Genomic DNA, 16,647 nt, shown 5'->3' with positions numbered 1-16,647 from the left:
GGTCACGGGGAGACTGAGATGTTGTACGTCTTGACGGTCATTCACAAATTGTTATTTGTAAACTACCTCCACCTATTCCTCCGTAGTTGGTATGTGGAGTATTTTTCCGGATGTTGGCAGTATTGGCTGATCGTGTCTTCTAGTCTTTTGGTATGTTTGACATGGGATTTTAAATTCTTAATAACAGGATCCCAGGTGTTAGAGAGTTTCAAACCATCTTCTCTATTGAAATTTGGATGTTTTTTAATTTCAATAGCCTCGCGCACAAGTCTTGGAAAAAATTTATTTTCTCTGGCAAGGATTTGTGGTTGGTCAAATCTTATGAAGTGGTTGTTGTCCAGTGTGTGTTCACATACCGCAGACTTCTTGTGACGCCGATGCTTGATATCCGCAATGTGCTCCTTCAGTCGGTTAGCAATGCTTCTTTTTGTTTGGCCGATGTATGAGAGACCACAATCACAGTCTAACTTGTACACGCCTGCTTCTTGTAGAGGAATATTACTTTTAATTGGTCTCAAGAATTGGTTTATCTTCTTGTGCGGCTTATATATAGTTTTAATTGAAGCTCGTCTTAGGATTCTTCCAATTCTGTCAGTAACTCCCTTCACATATGGTAGGTAGGCCGGTTGTCTTTCAACTGTGTGTGGCTTCGTTCGACTCCTGTGATGCTGTGGAGGCGCCTGCAGCTTGTTGTTACGTAGTACCCGCTTGACATGCTGCAGTTCCCCGCTGAGGTGGGCAGCATCACAGAGGTGGCGGGCTCTCTGAAACAAAGATTTACCGACAGAAGCTAGTTGGCAAGGGTGGTGGTGAGATTCACCATTGAGGTACCTATCAGTATGAGTGGCTTTCCTATACACTGTATGGTTGAGCATGCCATCCCGTCCCCTCATTATTAAAATGTCAAGAAAGGCTAGACGGTTGTTAGTTTCTAACTCCATAGTAAATTGGATGTTTTTATGTATGGAGTTAAGATGTTCTAAGAATGCAGGTATATGTTCAGTAGGGAGTATTGTGAAGGTGTCATCTACATAGCGTTTATACAGTCTCGGTTTGACTGGTGCTGTGGCCAAGGCTCTCTCCTCGAAGTCTTCCATAAAAATATCAGCGACAACGGGTGATACTGGAGAGCCCATGGCCACCCCATCAACCTGCATGTAAAATTCACCATTCCACAATAAATAGCCAGATGTTAGGCAATGTTCTAAGATCTCTGCATATTCTAATGGCATATTGTGTTCATCTAACCTTCTCTTAACAATATTGATGCAATCAGTCACCGGGAGATTAGTAAAAAGAGACTGCACATCAAAGCTAACCATGGTTTCATTGTTTTCGATATTTAGGTCTTTTAATATCTCAACAAAATGGTATGAGTCCTTAACATAAGCACTGGTGTTACCTCTGAGGGGAGCGAGCACCCTAGACATGTGTTGTGATAGTTTTTGAGTGGGTGTATCAATTTGACTCACAATAGGTCTTAATGGAGTATTAGTTTTGTGTATTTTAGGTAAGCCATACATCTTAGGGGGTTTCACGCAAGATGGAATAAGATACTTAGTGTCAAGATTTAATGTCGTTTTGTGTTTATTTATAAGGTCAGTTGTTTGTTTCATTACCTTGTTTGTTGGGTCCTTGTCGACTTTTTTGTAGGTGTTTTCGTCCGACAGTATACTGTCTATCTGTCTATCTAATACTGTCGGACGAAAACACCTACAAAAAAGTCGACAAGGACCCAACAAACAAGGTAATGAAACAAACAACTGACCTTATAAATAAACACAAAACGACATTAAATCTTGACACTAAGTATCTTATTCCATCTTGCGTGAAACCCCCTAAGATGTATGGCTTACCTAAAATACACAAAACTAATACTCCATTAAGACCTATTGTGAGTCAAATTGATACACCCACTCAAAAACTATCACAACACATGTCTAGGGTGCTCGCTCCCCTCAGAGGTAACACCAGTGCTTATGTTAAGGACTCATACCATTTTGTTGAGATATTAAAAGACCTAAATATCGAAAACAATGAAACCATGGTTAGCTTTGATGTGCAGTCTCTTTTTACTAATCTCCCGGTGACTGATTGCATCAATATTGTTAAGAGAAGGTTAGATGAACACAATATGCCATTAGAATATGCAGAGATCTTAGAACATTGCCTAACATCTGGCTATTTATTGTGGAATGGTGAATTTTACATGCAGGTTGATGGGGTGGCCATGGGCTCTCCAGTATCACCCGTTGTCGCTGATATTTTTATGGAAGACTTCGAGGAGAGAGCCTTGGCCACAGCACCAGTCAAACCGAGACTGTATAAACGCTATGTAGATGACACCTTCACAATACTCCCTACTGAACATATACCTGCATTCTTAGAACATCTTAACTCCATACATAAAAACATCCAATTTACTATGGAGTTAGAAACTAACAACCGTCTAGCCTTTCTTGACATTTTAATAATGAGGGGACGGGATGGCATGCTCAACCATACAGTGTATAGGAAAGCCACTCATACTGATAGGTACCTCAATGGTGAATCTCACCACCACCCTTGCCAACTAGCTTCTGTCGGTAAATCTTTGTTTCAGAGAGCCCGCCACCTCTGTGATGCTGCCCACCTCAGCGGGGAACTGCAGCATGTCAAGCGGGTACTACGTAACAACAAGCTGCAGGCGCCTCCACAGCATCACAGGAGTCGAACGAAGCCACACACAGTTGAAAGACAACCGGCCTACCTACCATATGTGAAGGGAGTTACTGACAGAATTGGAAGAATCCTAAGACGAGCTTCAATTAAAACTATATATAAGCCGCACAAGAAGATAAACCAATTCTTGAGACCAATTAAAAGTAATATTCCTCTACAAGAAGCAGGCGTGTACAAGTTAGACTGTGATTGTGGTCTCTCATACATCGGCCAAACAAAAAGAAGCATTGCTAACCGACTGAAGGAGCACATTGCGGATATCAAGCATCGGCGTCACAAGAAGTCTGCGGTATGTGAACACACACTGGACAACAACCACTTCATAAGATTTGACCAACCACAAATCCTTGCCAGAGAAAATAAATTTTTTCCAAGACTTGTGCGCGAGGCTATTGAAATTAAAAAACATCCAAATTTCAATAGAGAAGATGGTTTGAAACTCTCTAACACCTGGGATCCTGTTATTAAGAATTTAAAATCCCATGTCAAACATACCAAAAGACTAGAAGACACGATCAGCCAATACTGCCAACATCCGGAAAAATACTCCACATACCAACTACGGAGGAATAGGTGGAGGTAGTTTACAAATAACAATTTGTGAATGACCGTCAAGACGTACAACATCTCAGTCTCCCCGTGACCACGCTCGCTGTAAAGTGTTCGAAACGTCGGGAAAATAATATAATGATTAAATCGCGTTTAAAATCCGTTAAAAAGTCTTTAATTTCTAAATGTATAATACTCGCGTAAAATCAAACCCTAGAAAATACTTTTTTCCTTGTAAATCGAATGAATGAACACTTATTAGAGTTAATTATCATATTATTATTTTTACACCACTGACCTATATTGTCTAAATCATTCTGGATAGCAGCTACATCCGCCAAGCTGTTTACAGTTTTGTAAATTTTTAGGTCATCAGCGAAAAGTGCATAACTGCAGTGTTTGATAGAGTCACAGATGTCATTGATGTAAGCAACGAACAGAAGTGGACCCAGATGAGATCCCTGGGGAACACCAGATGTACCAGTAAACACTTTAGATCTGAAACCTTTTACAACAACTTCTTGATTCCTTTTATACAAGTAAGATGCAATCCATTGTAAAATAGGACCCGATATACCATAGTTTTTTAATTTTGTGATTAAAGTCAGATGATCCACCTTGTCAAATGCGCTACTGAAGTCTGTGTAGACTACGTCCATTTGGTTACCGATGTCCATCACATGCGTCAGGTCAGACAAAAACTTAACAAGGTTAGTTTGCACTGAGTGACCCTTCCTAAAGCCATGTTGATGTGGAGTTATAAATTTATCTAAATATCGAGTCAAAACTGGACAAATCAACGATTCAAACACCTTTGATAAAGAAGATAAGATAGTTATGGGCCTGTAATTACTGACTGCACCTAGGTCGCCTTTCTTGTGTACGGGCACAATTATAGAGGTTTTCCAATATTCAGGAAATATACCTTGTTTAAGTGACTCATTAATAATTATAGCGAGAGGGGAGGCAATTGCGACAGCGGCGCGTTTAAGAAATACAGGAGGAATTTGATCTGGACCAGCACCCTTATTTATATCAAGTTGTTTCAACTTGAGAAGAACCTCTTTTTTTGATACAATAACCTTTGCACAAGAATCCCAAGCGGCTTCTCTATTCTGAACACAAATATTTGATAAGGGTTCAGAATATATAGAAGAAAAATGCAATGCAAAAAGATTAGCTATATCAGGGCCGTTAGTCGCGATTTTGTCATTTAGGCACACAACAGAAGGTATGGAAGATGTCGGATTGTTCCGTTTACTATTTATAAACTTCCAGAAAGCTTTACTATCCTTCGAGATTGCATTTTCGATCTTTAACTTATAATTTTGATGACACTGTGCAATTAATTTATGGGAACGTTCACGTAATATACTAAATTCTAACAAATCGCGGGGATTTTTATATTTCTTATACTTGAGTCTCATTTTTTCCTTATCTTTGATAACGTGAATTAGGGCGGACGTAAACCAGGGAGGGTATTTACTTTTCTTCATTTTACTCTTAGGCACATGGTTATCAATTACACTTCGCATAATGTCGTAAAATGCCCCTAACTTATCATTAATATCAACGAATTTAGCGAATTTGGAGCACCAATCAATATTCTCCAATTCCCGCACAATACAATCATAATCGGCTTTAAAAAAGTTATAGCTAACGTAGTCATCACATCTTAGTGTGGAAGGTGCTTCAGATACCAGACTCAGAAATAAACACGGATGATGGGGATCAGGTTTGGTCAATATATCAATCGCAGTAGATATCTTAAAACGAGGAACATTAGTTAGGGCTAAATCTAATATTTTTCCATTTTGATTTGTAATATTGTTTATTTGCTCAAGGTTATTTAAGTTGATAAAATCGACCAAAGCACACTCCACACGACCGTGACATGCAACAGGAACCATTCCACAAGTACCGCCTTGACCATAGGCCCATTCTATATTACCTAGGTTAAAATCACCTAGTATTATTACATTTTCCATATGTTTAAATATAATAAATGAATATATGCCATCAGTTTTAAAAGTCGTACTTTATATTTCTTTGAACATATCCGCAAATTATTAAAATCCATGCAGTCGTTTAAGACAAGGTAACAAACATCCAACTTTGTCATGTCGAATCGAATTCAAAATTTATCCATTTATATATTTAGAATAAAAAAAAATTGTTTTACTACAAAAATGTGTTAACACAAAAAAAATCAGACGTGCTGTATATTTGCACAGATTTGTATGAACATAAAAAAACTAAACAAAAGAATATTCAGTTTTGCATGAACATAAAACAATTTAAACTCATAATAATTAATAGTATAAACATTTTTTGTATCAATACAAACATCTCACATAAAGCTCTCACGTACAAATTTACATTCAGTTTTGTATCAACATGAACCTCATTATATTATTATGTATATTAACATTCATTTTTTGTATCAATACATACGTTTGTATCAATACAAACACATACCTTGATCGCGCAGCACAGTGACGGCCTCCAAAACTCTCTTCGTGTAGATGCACGGCTCGTAATTGTCCATCTCTTGCGTGACTACCGAGCACACACTGACAGACAGACAGACAAAAATATAATTACTTAGAGCTAATAAATATTCGATAATCTTATCCTTCGAGATAAATAAATGTATAATTTCACACAAACCTATCTAAAAATGTATTAAAGTATGTAAATAAATGTTGTACACACGCTGTTAAGTTTAAATTATTAAAATTAAGCAATTCAATGATTTTATAAACATTATTGTTCTTCTCAGTAGCCACATTTATACCATTATCAAATAAAATGAGGCAAAAATTAAATACTTTTACGATATCATTACTAAGTATATAAAACAAATAAGATAGGGCCTAGAATACGGGTAGTATAGAATGTGGGACACATTTTGAACATTCGTATTCTGAATTAAATACACTACTTTTTTATTTAATTAATGTTCAAAATCATATGCCTGTCTCTGGAAGCTATTAAGATACATATTATGTACATTATTTTTCAACTTTTAATCCAGTAAATATTCATGGAATATGAAGTCAAACGCTTTTGTTAAGTCCATAATAAGAAAACTTACCGGTTAGCTCTACCGCGTATAGCGCCAGCGGTGCGCTCGAGCGAATCCGGGTCACCTTCTTGTAGTGCTACGACACACTTGTTCACATCTTCGAGGATGTGATTCTCTATATACGGAGAGATGGATGTAAAAAAAGTGTGCGTGTACTAGTGTACACACGTAAGAAGTGAAACTTCTTTATGACCTTATTTTTCAAAAAATAATTTACTATATGCAACTTTACAGAAATACGTCGAATCACGCGTGGGATAAGAAAAAGATGGCGCGTAACGGAAAAATGTCACGCGTAACGAAAAAATGTTACACTAAATTTTTTTTCCAACCCCGATAAAGAAGTTTCACTTCAATAAACAAAAAAACATATTTTAGAAAAATAGCCTTCACAATGTTAATAATACTTCATTTAACAAAATTGCGTCTTGTCAGCCTCATAATGAACAATCAAAAATTGCATAAATTCCAACTAAAATATAAAAACAACAAGTGATAACTGCGTTAAAAACAACCGACTTCACACTTGCACTTGCAAAAATGCCCATAAAATAAAAACTACTGGGCCTATCTGAATAAAATTTTTATGGGACCAATTCGACACCATCCCGCATCGAACAAAAAAAGAATCACGTTTTTTTTGAAGTCGGTTAAAAATTGCATAAATTCCAACGTAAATATAAAAAAAACTCACCGCTAACAGCCAAAAAGTCGTCGATAGTGGTGAGATCGTCGACCGCGTCGGTGAGCAGGCGCACGGCCGCCTCCCACGCGCGGGCGAACGCGCGTGCGTTCTCCTGCGCGACCCGAGACCGACTGCGGGCCGCTAGCACGCGACACGCGTTTATCACCTACCCGCGTTTGTACTTGTATAGTGTGTTTTTAATCTTATAGTAATATTATGTGTGTAAAAATATTACTTTTTGATGATTTTTAATATATTTTTGATGATAAAAAAGAAATAGATACGAAGTATACGGTATGGAAATTTTCGATAGAAGAAGGCCTATTTGTGCTGATTTTAAGAATGAAATAACAAATTTCATTTTTTTTTTAGGAAATTCTTATCCCATCGAAAATTTGCACACTGTATAGTGTAAAATATCATGATAAAATAAAAAACACTGTTTCCATAACAAATAATAAAAATGTGCGTGTACTAGTGTACACACGTAAGAAGTGAAACTTCTTCATGACCTTATTTTTCAAAAAATAATTTACTATATGCAACTTTACAGAAAAACGTCGAATCACGCGTGGTAGGGATAAGAAAAAGATGGCGCGTAACGGAAAAATGTCACGCGTAACGGAAAAATGTTACACTAAATTTTTTTCCAACCCCGATAAAGAAGTTTCACTTCAAAAATCCAAATAATTATTATTATTCCATACCTGCGGGCATAAAGCTTCAATCTGCCCGGCCGCGTGTCGCACCATTTTAACTCCGTCTTCATTGTTCGACATTGAGCACACCAAATTAGCGACCTTTTGGACAAAAACATAGTTTTTAGTTTTATTAATACATATAGAAAAAAAAAATTCTAAAAGTCGCTTGTTATATACGTAGGCTAGCTTACCGCCCGCGGCTTCGCCCGCTTTGTCTAAAACCCAATAAATTATATACTAAAACCTTCCCGATAATTCTCTATTAAAAAAACCGCATCAAAATCCGTTGCGTAGTTTTAATGATTTTAGCATACAAAGGGACATAGGGACAGAAAAAGCGACTTTGTTTTATACTATGTAGTGAAGATGCATGTTGAGCGAATAAATAGCGAGTTCGAAAATAATAAAAATTCCTGATATTTATACATTCAAACTTAAACAAGCAGTTTCGCCCACTTTGTCTAAAACTTAATCTATACTAACATTACAAAGCTGAAGAGTTTATATGTTTGTTTGAACGCGCTAATATCAGAAACTACTGGTCCGAATTGAAAAATTATTTCGGTGTTAGACAGCCCATTCTAATGACAGCCCATTCTTATGACTGACCGGTTAGCTTGGTTGGTAGTGGCCCTGCCTTCCAAGCCGAAGGTCGTAGGTTCGATTCCCACCCGGGGCAAATATTTGTGTGACGAACATAGATGTTAGCTCTAAAATTATATGTATGTTTATCAGCCATTTGGTTTCCATAACACAAGCGAAAGCTTAGTATGGGATCATATCGTGCTGTGTGTGAAATTTGTTATTCATTCATCGAGGAAGGCTATAGGCTATATATCATCACGCTAAGACCAACAGGAGCAAAACACTGCGGGTGAAACCGCGAACCGCAGCTAGTTCCTGATAATGACGTGTTCAAACAAACAAACTAATATACTTAATATGACATACCTCAACAAGTTTCCCCGCATGTTCACCGAACACAATCGCATATTCTTCCACCTCTTTCTCGTTACCGCCTCGAGCCGCTTCCAGCAGTACCAGTAGGGGTACGTTCGTTTCTAGAAAACTATGGAAAAATAATTTAAATTATTATAAAGATCATAATCAGATTAAGAAACATAAATACATTACTTCAAAATCAGTATCGTTTTATGAATAATTTCATACAAATATAGAATCAGAATCAAGACTATATTCGGAGTAAAAATAATTATCAGAACCGGAACAATTTCATAATTAAGACCAGAACGATAATAATTTCAAAATGGGTTTTAGAATCCTATTAATATTATAAATGTGAAAGTTTATGGATGTTTGTTACTCTTTCACGTAAACTACTGAACCGATTACAATGAAATTTAGCACACATATAGAGGGTAACTTGGATTAATAGGATAGTTTTTATCCCGGAAATCCCACCGGAACGGGAACTATGCGGGTTTTCCTTTGCAAACGCGGGCGAAGCCGCGGGCGGAAATCTAGTAAAATATAAACATAAAATCAGAATCAGATTAATTAATCGGAAACCGAAGTAAAAATGAGAACGATAAATATATTCATAATCAGCCCACACGTCGAAATAGTTTGTCACACATGTCGACACTATAGTTATTTAGTGTGTTTGTCTGTCTGTGTGTATACCTGTCGGACACGTGGTCCACGACGGCCTTGCGCAGCTGCCGGCGCAGGTCCCGAGTCTTGCGGCACATGTGCTCTAGCGCACGCTCTAAGCCCTCCGATTGTTCCGCTCTACCCGCCTAGAGTAAAATCCCTACTAATATTATAAATGCGAAAGTAACTCTGTCTGTCTGTCTGTCTGTTACTCAATCACGCCTAAACTACTGAACCAGTTTGCATGAAATTTGGTATGGAGATATTTTGATACCCGAGAAAGGACATAGGCTACCTTTTATTGCGAAACATGTACCACGGGCGAAGCCGGGGCGTTCCGCTAGTAGGGAATAAATACAGGGTTAGTTTTCAATGACCAGCCAAAATTTAAAATTAAGATCTAGATGTTAAACCAAAGGTACATTTGAAACATTATTGTCGAATAAAATAAAATAAAAATAATATTTAGCATTCATTTGAAAATGTCTTAAAAATTTCCTAAATCGTAAACACCGCCAGAGTCAATGCACTTGTGTGCGTGCGCGCATCGCCAAATTTATGTGTGTGCTAACTTCTACCTATCTAGGTTGTTGAACTGAATTGTGTTTTTGTAATGTCCACACGTTCGCTTTTTAGTGGCGGACAGGAATGAAATCTAATTTAAAAAAAAAACGTTTTTTTTTTTTTCATTAGATCTACAATGTTATCGATTCTAAACCATTTCTGAAAATTTGGCCGGTCATTGAAAACTAACCCTGTATAGAGATTTTAATACATTATAACAAACAAACAAACGAAAATACTTTATTATGCAGCAGGAAATAAAAATTACAAAAGCAACCATTTATAAGAAAGCAAATTCATATTACAAATCTCCATGATTGTTTGTTGCGTTCATAATATGAATTTGCCAGTCAGTTCAATTCACGGCGTAAACTGTCTGGAAATAAGAGGTCATAACACTGCCCCAGAACAATTATAAACAAATTTTGTGTTTCTTTATATTTTGTATTGATGCTCACAAAGTAACAATTACAAAACGATAACGAAGTTAGAAAAGGCAAAAATGTATGGGATTGACATTAGATAGACCATTTTTGCCTTTTCTAACTTCGTTATCGTTTTGTAATTGTTACTTTGTCTAAGGCCCCTGGCTACAAGTCTATGTGCATCTTGGTTCAAATAATTTATATTCAATTTACTGTGTTAACAGCATTATTGCCATAAGTATCAACAAAATTGTATGCTTGATTTTTGAACAAATACTTTAAAATTTTACTTTTAAATAAACAGACAAACTAACTCACATTGCTCATATATTCGTGCAAGAGCTCTTGCAACGCTTGACGAACCGCGTTACACTCGGCAACTATGCGCTCACGACGCTCGTCCCTGGGAAGAGGTAAATTCATATTTTAGGTGTATTTCCATACAATATACACACAATTTGACAGAAAACAATAAACATTATAACACAGTTACACGTGTAGAATACAAAGTGGAACACGTGTAGAATACTATGTGGAATACATTTTTAGTATGTAGGATACTAAGTGAAACACGCGTACAATAGTAAGTGGAATACATTTAAATTAGTATGTAGGATACTAAGTGAAACACGCGTACAATAGTAAGTGGAATACATTTAAATTAGTATGTAGGATACTATGTGAAACACGCGTACAATAGTAAGTGGAATACATTTAAATTAGTATGTAGGATACTATGTGAAACACGCGTAGAATAGTAAGTGGAATACATTTAAATTAGTATGTAGGATACTATGTGAAACACGCGTAGAATAGTAAGTGGAATACATTTAGAATGGTATGTAGAATACATGTAGGATAATAAGCAGTTTGGAATAGATTCTGGAATACATCTAGAATGTAAGACATTTTCATTGAAATTTGTATAATATGTTTATACCTGGTACAAGAGCTATCAGCCATAAGTGCTGCGCCAGAAATGATGGACTCTAGCCGCTCCTCCAGCGATGGTCTAGTTCTCAGTTCGGAGTAGGCCAGCGGCTCCATTACCATTCGCTCCTGAAATATATATTGTGTTTAAATATTAATTTACTTCCATCCATACTTAATATTATAAATGCGAAAGTAACTCTGTCTGTCTGTCTGTCACGCCTAAACTACTGAACCAATTTGCATGAAATTTGGTATGGAGATATTTTGATACCCGAGAAAGGACATAGGCTACTTTTTATTGCGAAATATGTACCACAGGCGAAGCCGGAGCGAACCGCTAGTGCGTTATAAATTAAAAAAATCGATATCGAGGCGACAGAACAAAAACAGACGCGAATTCGAATCTCGCCATGTGATCGATTTTTTTTTAATTCCCATTTTTTTCGTCATAAATTCAAACTCAAACATTTCTTTATTCAATTAGACTTCTTCTAGAAGCACTTTTGAATCGTCATTACATATTCTTTTTACATTTACCTACCACCGATTCGGAAAGCAGTAATAAAAACATACAATGGCTCCCTATACAAGAAAATCTGTAATAATTTAAATTGCGCGTGTTAGACATATCACAAAAAGACAGAACAATATCTATAACAAGTGATAACTGCGTTAAAAACAACCGACTTCAAACTTGCACTTGCAACATTTACAAATGCAGACAAAAATGCTCATAAAATAAAAACTACTGGGCCTATCCGAATAAAATTTTTATGGGACCAATTCGACACCATCCCGCATCGAACAAAAAAAGAATCACGTAAATCGGTTTAGAAACCTCGGAGTAATCGGTGTACATACATAAAAAAAACATACCGGCCGAATTGATAACCTCCTCCTTTTTTTTGAAGACGGTTAAAAATAAAAATAATACAAAACTCACGTCAAAATCGTCGAGCGCTTGAGCCAACTCTCCCGGACCTTCGACTGGAACACGGTTAGTACCTGTGATGCGTAAAAACGTATGAAAAACATGTAAAAATGAGTTTTTTTTTTGTCAAGTTGAACATCGGAACGGCTGAACAGATTTCGATTAAATAAAATTCAAGCGATCGAATTAAAAAATCGAGTAATTTTTTAAAGACATGCATAGTTCAGACTCTCACTAAATATCACCAATATTAAAATAACGAGCTTTTTTATTAAATATTATTTAATAGGTTTTTATTTTGGGACAAATTATTGACGATAATCATCAATATTTAGAAGGATCACAAGTTTATTATACTCACCGCGAGGAAAAAACTTAGTATAATAAACGGAGACAGAAGGATATTAACTGTCTTACCACAAAAATCTTTAGACAGGGTTAAACTTTAAGCGCGGGTTCTCTTTAATCTGGTTTTATCGTATTTCACATAGACAACTATTAAAGTGACAGATCCCTGATTTAAAGTGGGACTGGGTTTAAATTGTTTTGTGGTAAGACCAGAAGTCTCAATTAACAAACAAAAAATGTTTGCGTGTACTAGTGTACACACGTAAGAAGTGAAACTTCTTTATGACCTTATTTAAAAAAAAATTACTATTTGCAACTTTACAGAAATACGTCGAATCACACGTGGTAGGGATAAGAAAAAGATGGCGCGTAACGGAAAAATGTCACGCGTAACGAAAAAATGTTACACTAAATTTTTTTGCAACCGCGATAAAGAAGTTTCAATTCAATAAAAAAAATTAAGTCAGTTAAAACAACAAATAAAAACAATAATCTCACCACCATTAGGCGTAGGCCTGCCTTGAGCGACCGCCGATATAGTATCAACGGCGGAACAAACCGCGCGCAGTACGAAATCTCTGTTCGCTTTGGCTGCGGCCAATTCCGGGTGACGAACATATACCTGGAATAAATTAAATAAGTAAATAAATATTTCAGGACAATTTTCACACACAGCACGATCTGATCCCATACTAAGCTTTCGCTTGTGTTATGGAAACAAGATGGCTGATAAACATTCATATATGTATAATTTTAAATAAATACTTATATAGATAATGAACACCCAGACACAGAACAAACATCTATGTTCATCACACAAATATTTGCCCCGGGTGGGAATCGAACCGAATGAATGATCCCACGAACTCACCTCAAATCAAATCAAAATGTCTTTATTTGCTGCATTTAGTTACAAAGCTGAGATACAAAATAAATGGGTTCTTAAACTGTGTTCTATAATAGAGTAATAATTAATTATTATTCTGATTGTTTATTAAAAAATTGAATTTATTTGACTCCACAAGACAGAAGAAAGAAAAAGTTAAATATGGCAATACAATTAAAACAATAGAATACAATCAAGACAATAATTGACGTAAATTTTAAATATATTTAACAGTCAGAAGTAACGAAGCCGGCCCTAAATACATGTAAAATAGTGCGTAGAATACATGTAGAATAGTGCGTAGAATACACGTAGAATAGTGCGTAGAATACACGTAGAATAGTATGTAGAATAGGCGTAGAATATAATATGTACAATAGAATGCAGAATAGAATGTAGAATACATGTGGAATAGTATGTAGAACATTTGTTGCAATTTGTGCAGCTGAAATCCTGTAAAATATAGGATACTAGCTGTGCCCTGCGGTTTTACCCGCGATTTTCAAATCAGACCAGTAGTTCCTGAGATTAGCACGTTCAAACAAATCAGCTCTTCAGCTCTATAATATTTTTATAGGTTAAATTGGCTAGATAGCTCGAACTGATGTCATATCTAACCTTGGAAGCAGTCAGCAGCATGGTGGAGTGCTTCTTCAGAACAGCCCTGGCCGCAGCCAGCTCATCCTTCATCCTCGGCTCCTTCAGTTCCCTCTGTCTCTTCGCAGCTTGAGCGGCCAGTTCGCTCGCTGAACGGCCAAACTGACGGGCACTCTCTATCAATTCCGATTGGGACGAGGCCGATTTCAGCTTGTCGAGGTCTTTTTCAACCTGGGAAGGGAAATTATTTGTGTATTCATTGATTTTAAATTATCCTACTTATATTATAAATGCGAAAGTTTATATGTTTGTTCAAGTGACTTTTTTAGGCGCTTCATTGCAATACCGTCACGTCATTGAGTAAGGCGACGATTTTGGTATCTTCGAATCTTGCCAAAGAAGTTTCATTTCTGACACATGTGCTTGGCACACACACTTTTTTTTACTATAAAATAAGAAATATTCTATATTGCAGGTCATAGCTATTTCTCGTCTGTTGAAACTGATGATTGCAGCGACCTGATGCTGCACAGGATCTCACCATTCTCTGCTTCGACAGCAGCAGATGCACATCAACCATGTCAGCGAGGATCAGGAGCCTGGTGACAGCAGACAGCAGGCTCCTGGCAGCTCGCACCATGCTGGATCGGACTGATGATGCACAGGGCTCTTCGGAGAACTCACGGGCTGCTAGGCTCATCGCTGCACCTGGAAGTGACAGAGGAATTACATTATTCTTAAAGCTATTGCATAGCTTCTATCGCGGGCCTTGAGCGCGGGGACCGAATCCAGAAATTGCGTAACGAAAAACCTCACGCTCCCCACTCCGACGGGCGGAGGTGTGGCTTGAAGGCATAGCATGCAATAGCTTTACCGCGGCAGTCTCCGAGTGCCACACGTATTTTTTTTTCTTACCAAGTAAATATAAATAAAATACATATAAAAACTACTCTATAATATAAATCTATACATATAATAAATCTGTAGAAGGGTCAATTCTGTACATTGAAAATATTGAAAAAATAAATAGCAGGGGGTGTTACTGGATCGATACCAAACCCAAATATGTGATTAAAAAAATTTTTGTCTGTCTGTCTGTCTGTCTGTATGTTCAGGCATCACACGAAAACTAACGGTTCGATTTCGATGAAACTTGGTATAATTATACCTTATTATCCTGGGCATAAAATAGGATACTTTTTATCCCGGAAAAATACGTAGGATAAAAGTAAATCTTAATTTTTCCGCGCGGACAGAGTCGCGGGCGGAAGCTAGTAAATTAATAAAATAAATTCTGCTACGCATTTAATTGAAAAACAATCGCTCTTTATAATCTGTAAGGTTATATATAACCTTTTTTTGATATATAAATCAAAAACAATTATAAAATTGTTCAAGTAAATTGATGTGAACTTGCTTTTGAATAGAACTTGTATAGGGTCAATGTGGACAATTATTGTGAACAGGAGTTATTAGGAACAACTCCACTTACACTTTTAATACCTACTCTAAATAGCTCTTCTTTGACAATTACCGCAAATAATATTTCATTTTATAGTTCCAATTCCAGTTTTTCAAATGTTTGCAAAGTCATCTGACTGATTATAGAAAAAAAATCTTGTTAGGCGTTTACTGTCACCCCTGTTTACCATTCCATACCCTGACTATATAAACTTGACTTTTAATAACTCAGCCCCCGGAATCACAGACACAATAGAAAATCTATTGTGTCGTGAACCGATCGGGCCGCTCGGGGCTTAATAGGTTAATAAATGTCAACCTGACTTTACCTTGAAATTAAACAACAATTTTTACATAATATGTAATGTCACAAACTCACCAGCCTTCCGCACCTCCTCCACAGCAGTCAACATCTCCTGCGTGATCTCCGGATTCTCGTACGCGATGGTCTGACCTCGCTCTATGAAAATCTCCGTCGCCCGTTCGACGGTGGCCACTAGAGCGCTGGCCCGTTTCGATTTACCGGCTGTGTGAAATAAAACATTGAAAATAGTTATCTCCTTTATCGTACTGGTGGTTGACGCGTGAGCGTAACACCGAGGGGCCCTGGGTTCGATTCCCGGTGGAGACGAAGAAAAAAAATGTCTCAGTCTAGCAGGACACAGAAGGCTCTGATGGGGTCACGGATGAATTCTACACATACCCGTGGCCCTGTCGCTGATGCGGCTTGACGGAACACAGTGGGGTTTTGGTCGGTAGGAATCCGACATAACCCACGGCCTCTTCCCCGGAGACCGTGGATATCTATGCAAGATTTCCCCACTAAAAAAAAAAAAAAAAAAAAGGACACAGAAGGCTGATCACCTACTTGTCCCTAAAGAAAATCGATCAGTGAAACAGATGTATAATGTATATTCTGCCCCTACAGTCTACACTAGGGGATATGGGACTTCACTCTTTTTATCATACTAATATTATACTTCGAAAGCTTGTGAGTACGTATGGATGTTTGTTACTCTTTTACGCGAATACTACTGAACCAATTACAATGAACTTTTAGATAACACACAGGACTGGTTTTATCCCGGATATCTCATAGGAACGGGATCTAAGCGGGAAAGAGAGTGTTTAATTTAACACTAGC

The 16,647-nt window shown here is 37.1% G+C and overlaps 1 protein-coding gene across 1 annotated transcript in view; it reads right to left on the bottom strand.

Annotated features, from left to right (window-relative positions):
* LOC123704749 (catenin alpha) overlaps positions 1-16,647 on the bottom strand; it is a 51,946-nt gene that overhangs the window by 29,705 nt on the left and 5,594 nt on the right. Inside the window, exons 3-15 of the mRNA XM_045653220.1 lie at positions 15,883-16,029; positions 14,584-14,750; positions 14,064-14,273; positions 13,058-13,181; positions 12,224-12,285; positions 11,288-11,406; positions 10,666-10,750; positions 9,389-9,504; positions 8,696-8,813; positions 7,751-7,843; positions 7,053-7,209; positions 6,368-6,473; positions 5,749-5,843 (exon numbers count right to left, since the gene is read on the bottom strand). Coding sequence (XP_045509176.1) covers positions 5,749-5,843; positions 6,368-6,473; positions 7,053-7,209; positions 7,751-7,843; positions 8,696-8,813; positions 9,389-9,504; positions 10,666-10,750; positions 11,288-11,406; positions 12,224-12,285; positions 13,058-13,181; positions 14,064-14,273; positions 14,584-14,750; positions 15,883-16,029 — 1,599 coding nt within the window. The remainder of the gene's footprint in view (positions 1-5,748; positions 5,844-6,367; positions 6,474-7,052; positions 7,210-7,750; positions 7,844-8,695; positions 8,814-9,388; positions 9,505-10,665; positions 10,751-11,287; positions 11,407-12,223; positions 12,286-13,057; positions 13,182-14,063; positions 14,274-14,583; positions 14,751-15,882; positions 16,030-16,647) is intronic.

The sequence above is a fragment of the Colias croceus genome, chromosome 30 (assembly GCF_905220415.1).
Source record: "Colias croceus chromosome 30, ilColCroc2.1".
In the NCBI taxonomy this organism is placed as follows: Eukaryota; Metazoa; Arthropoda; class Insecta; order Lepidoptera; family Pieridae; genus Colias; species Colias croceus.
This window is presented reverse-complemented; position numbering and strand designations above follow the sequence as displayed.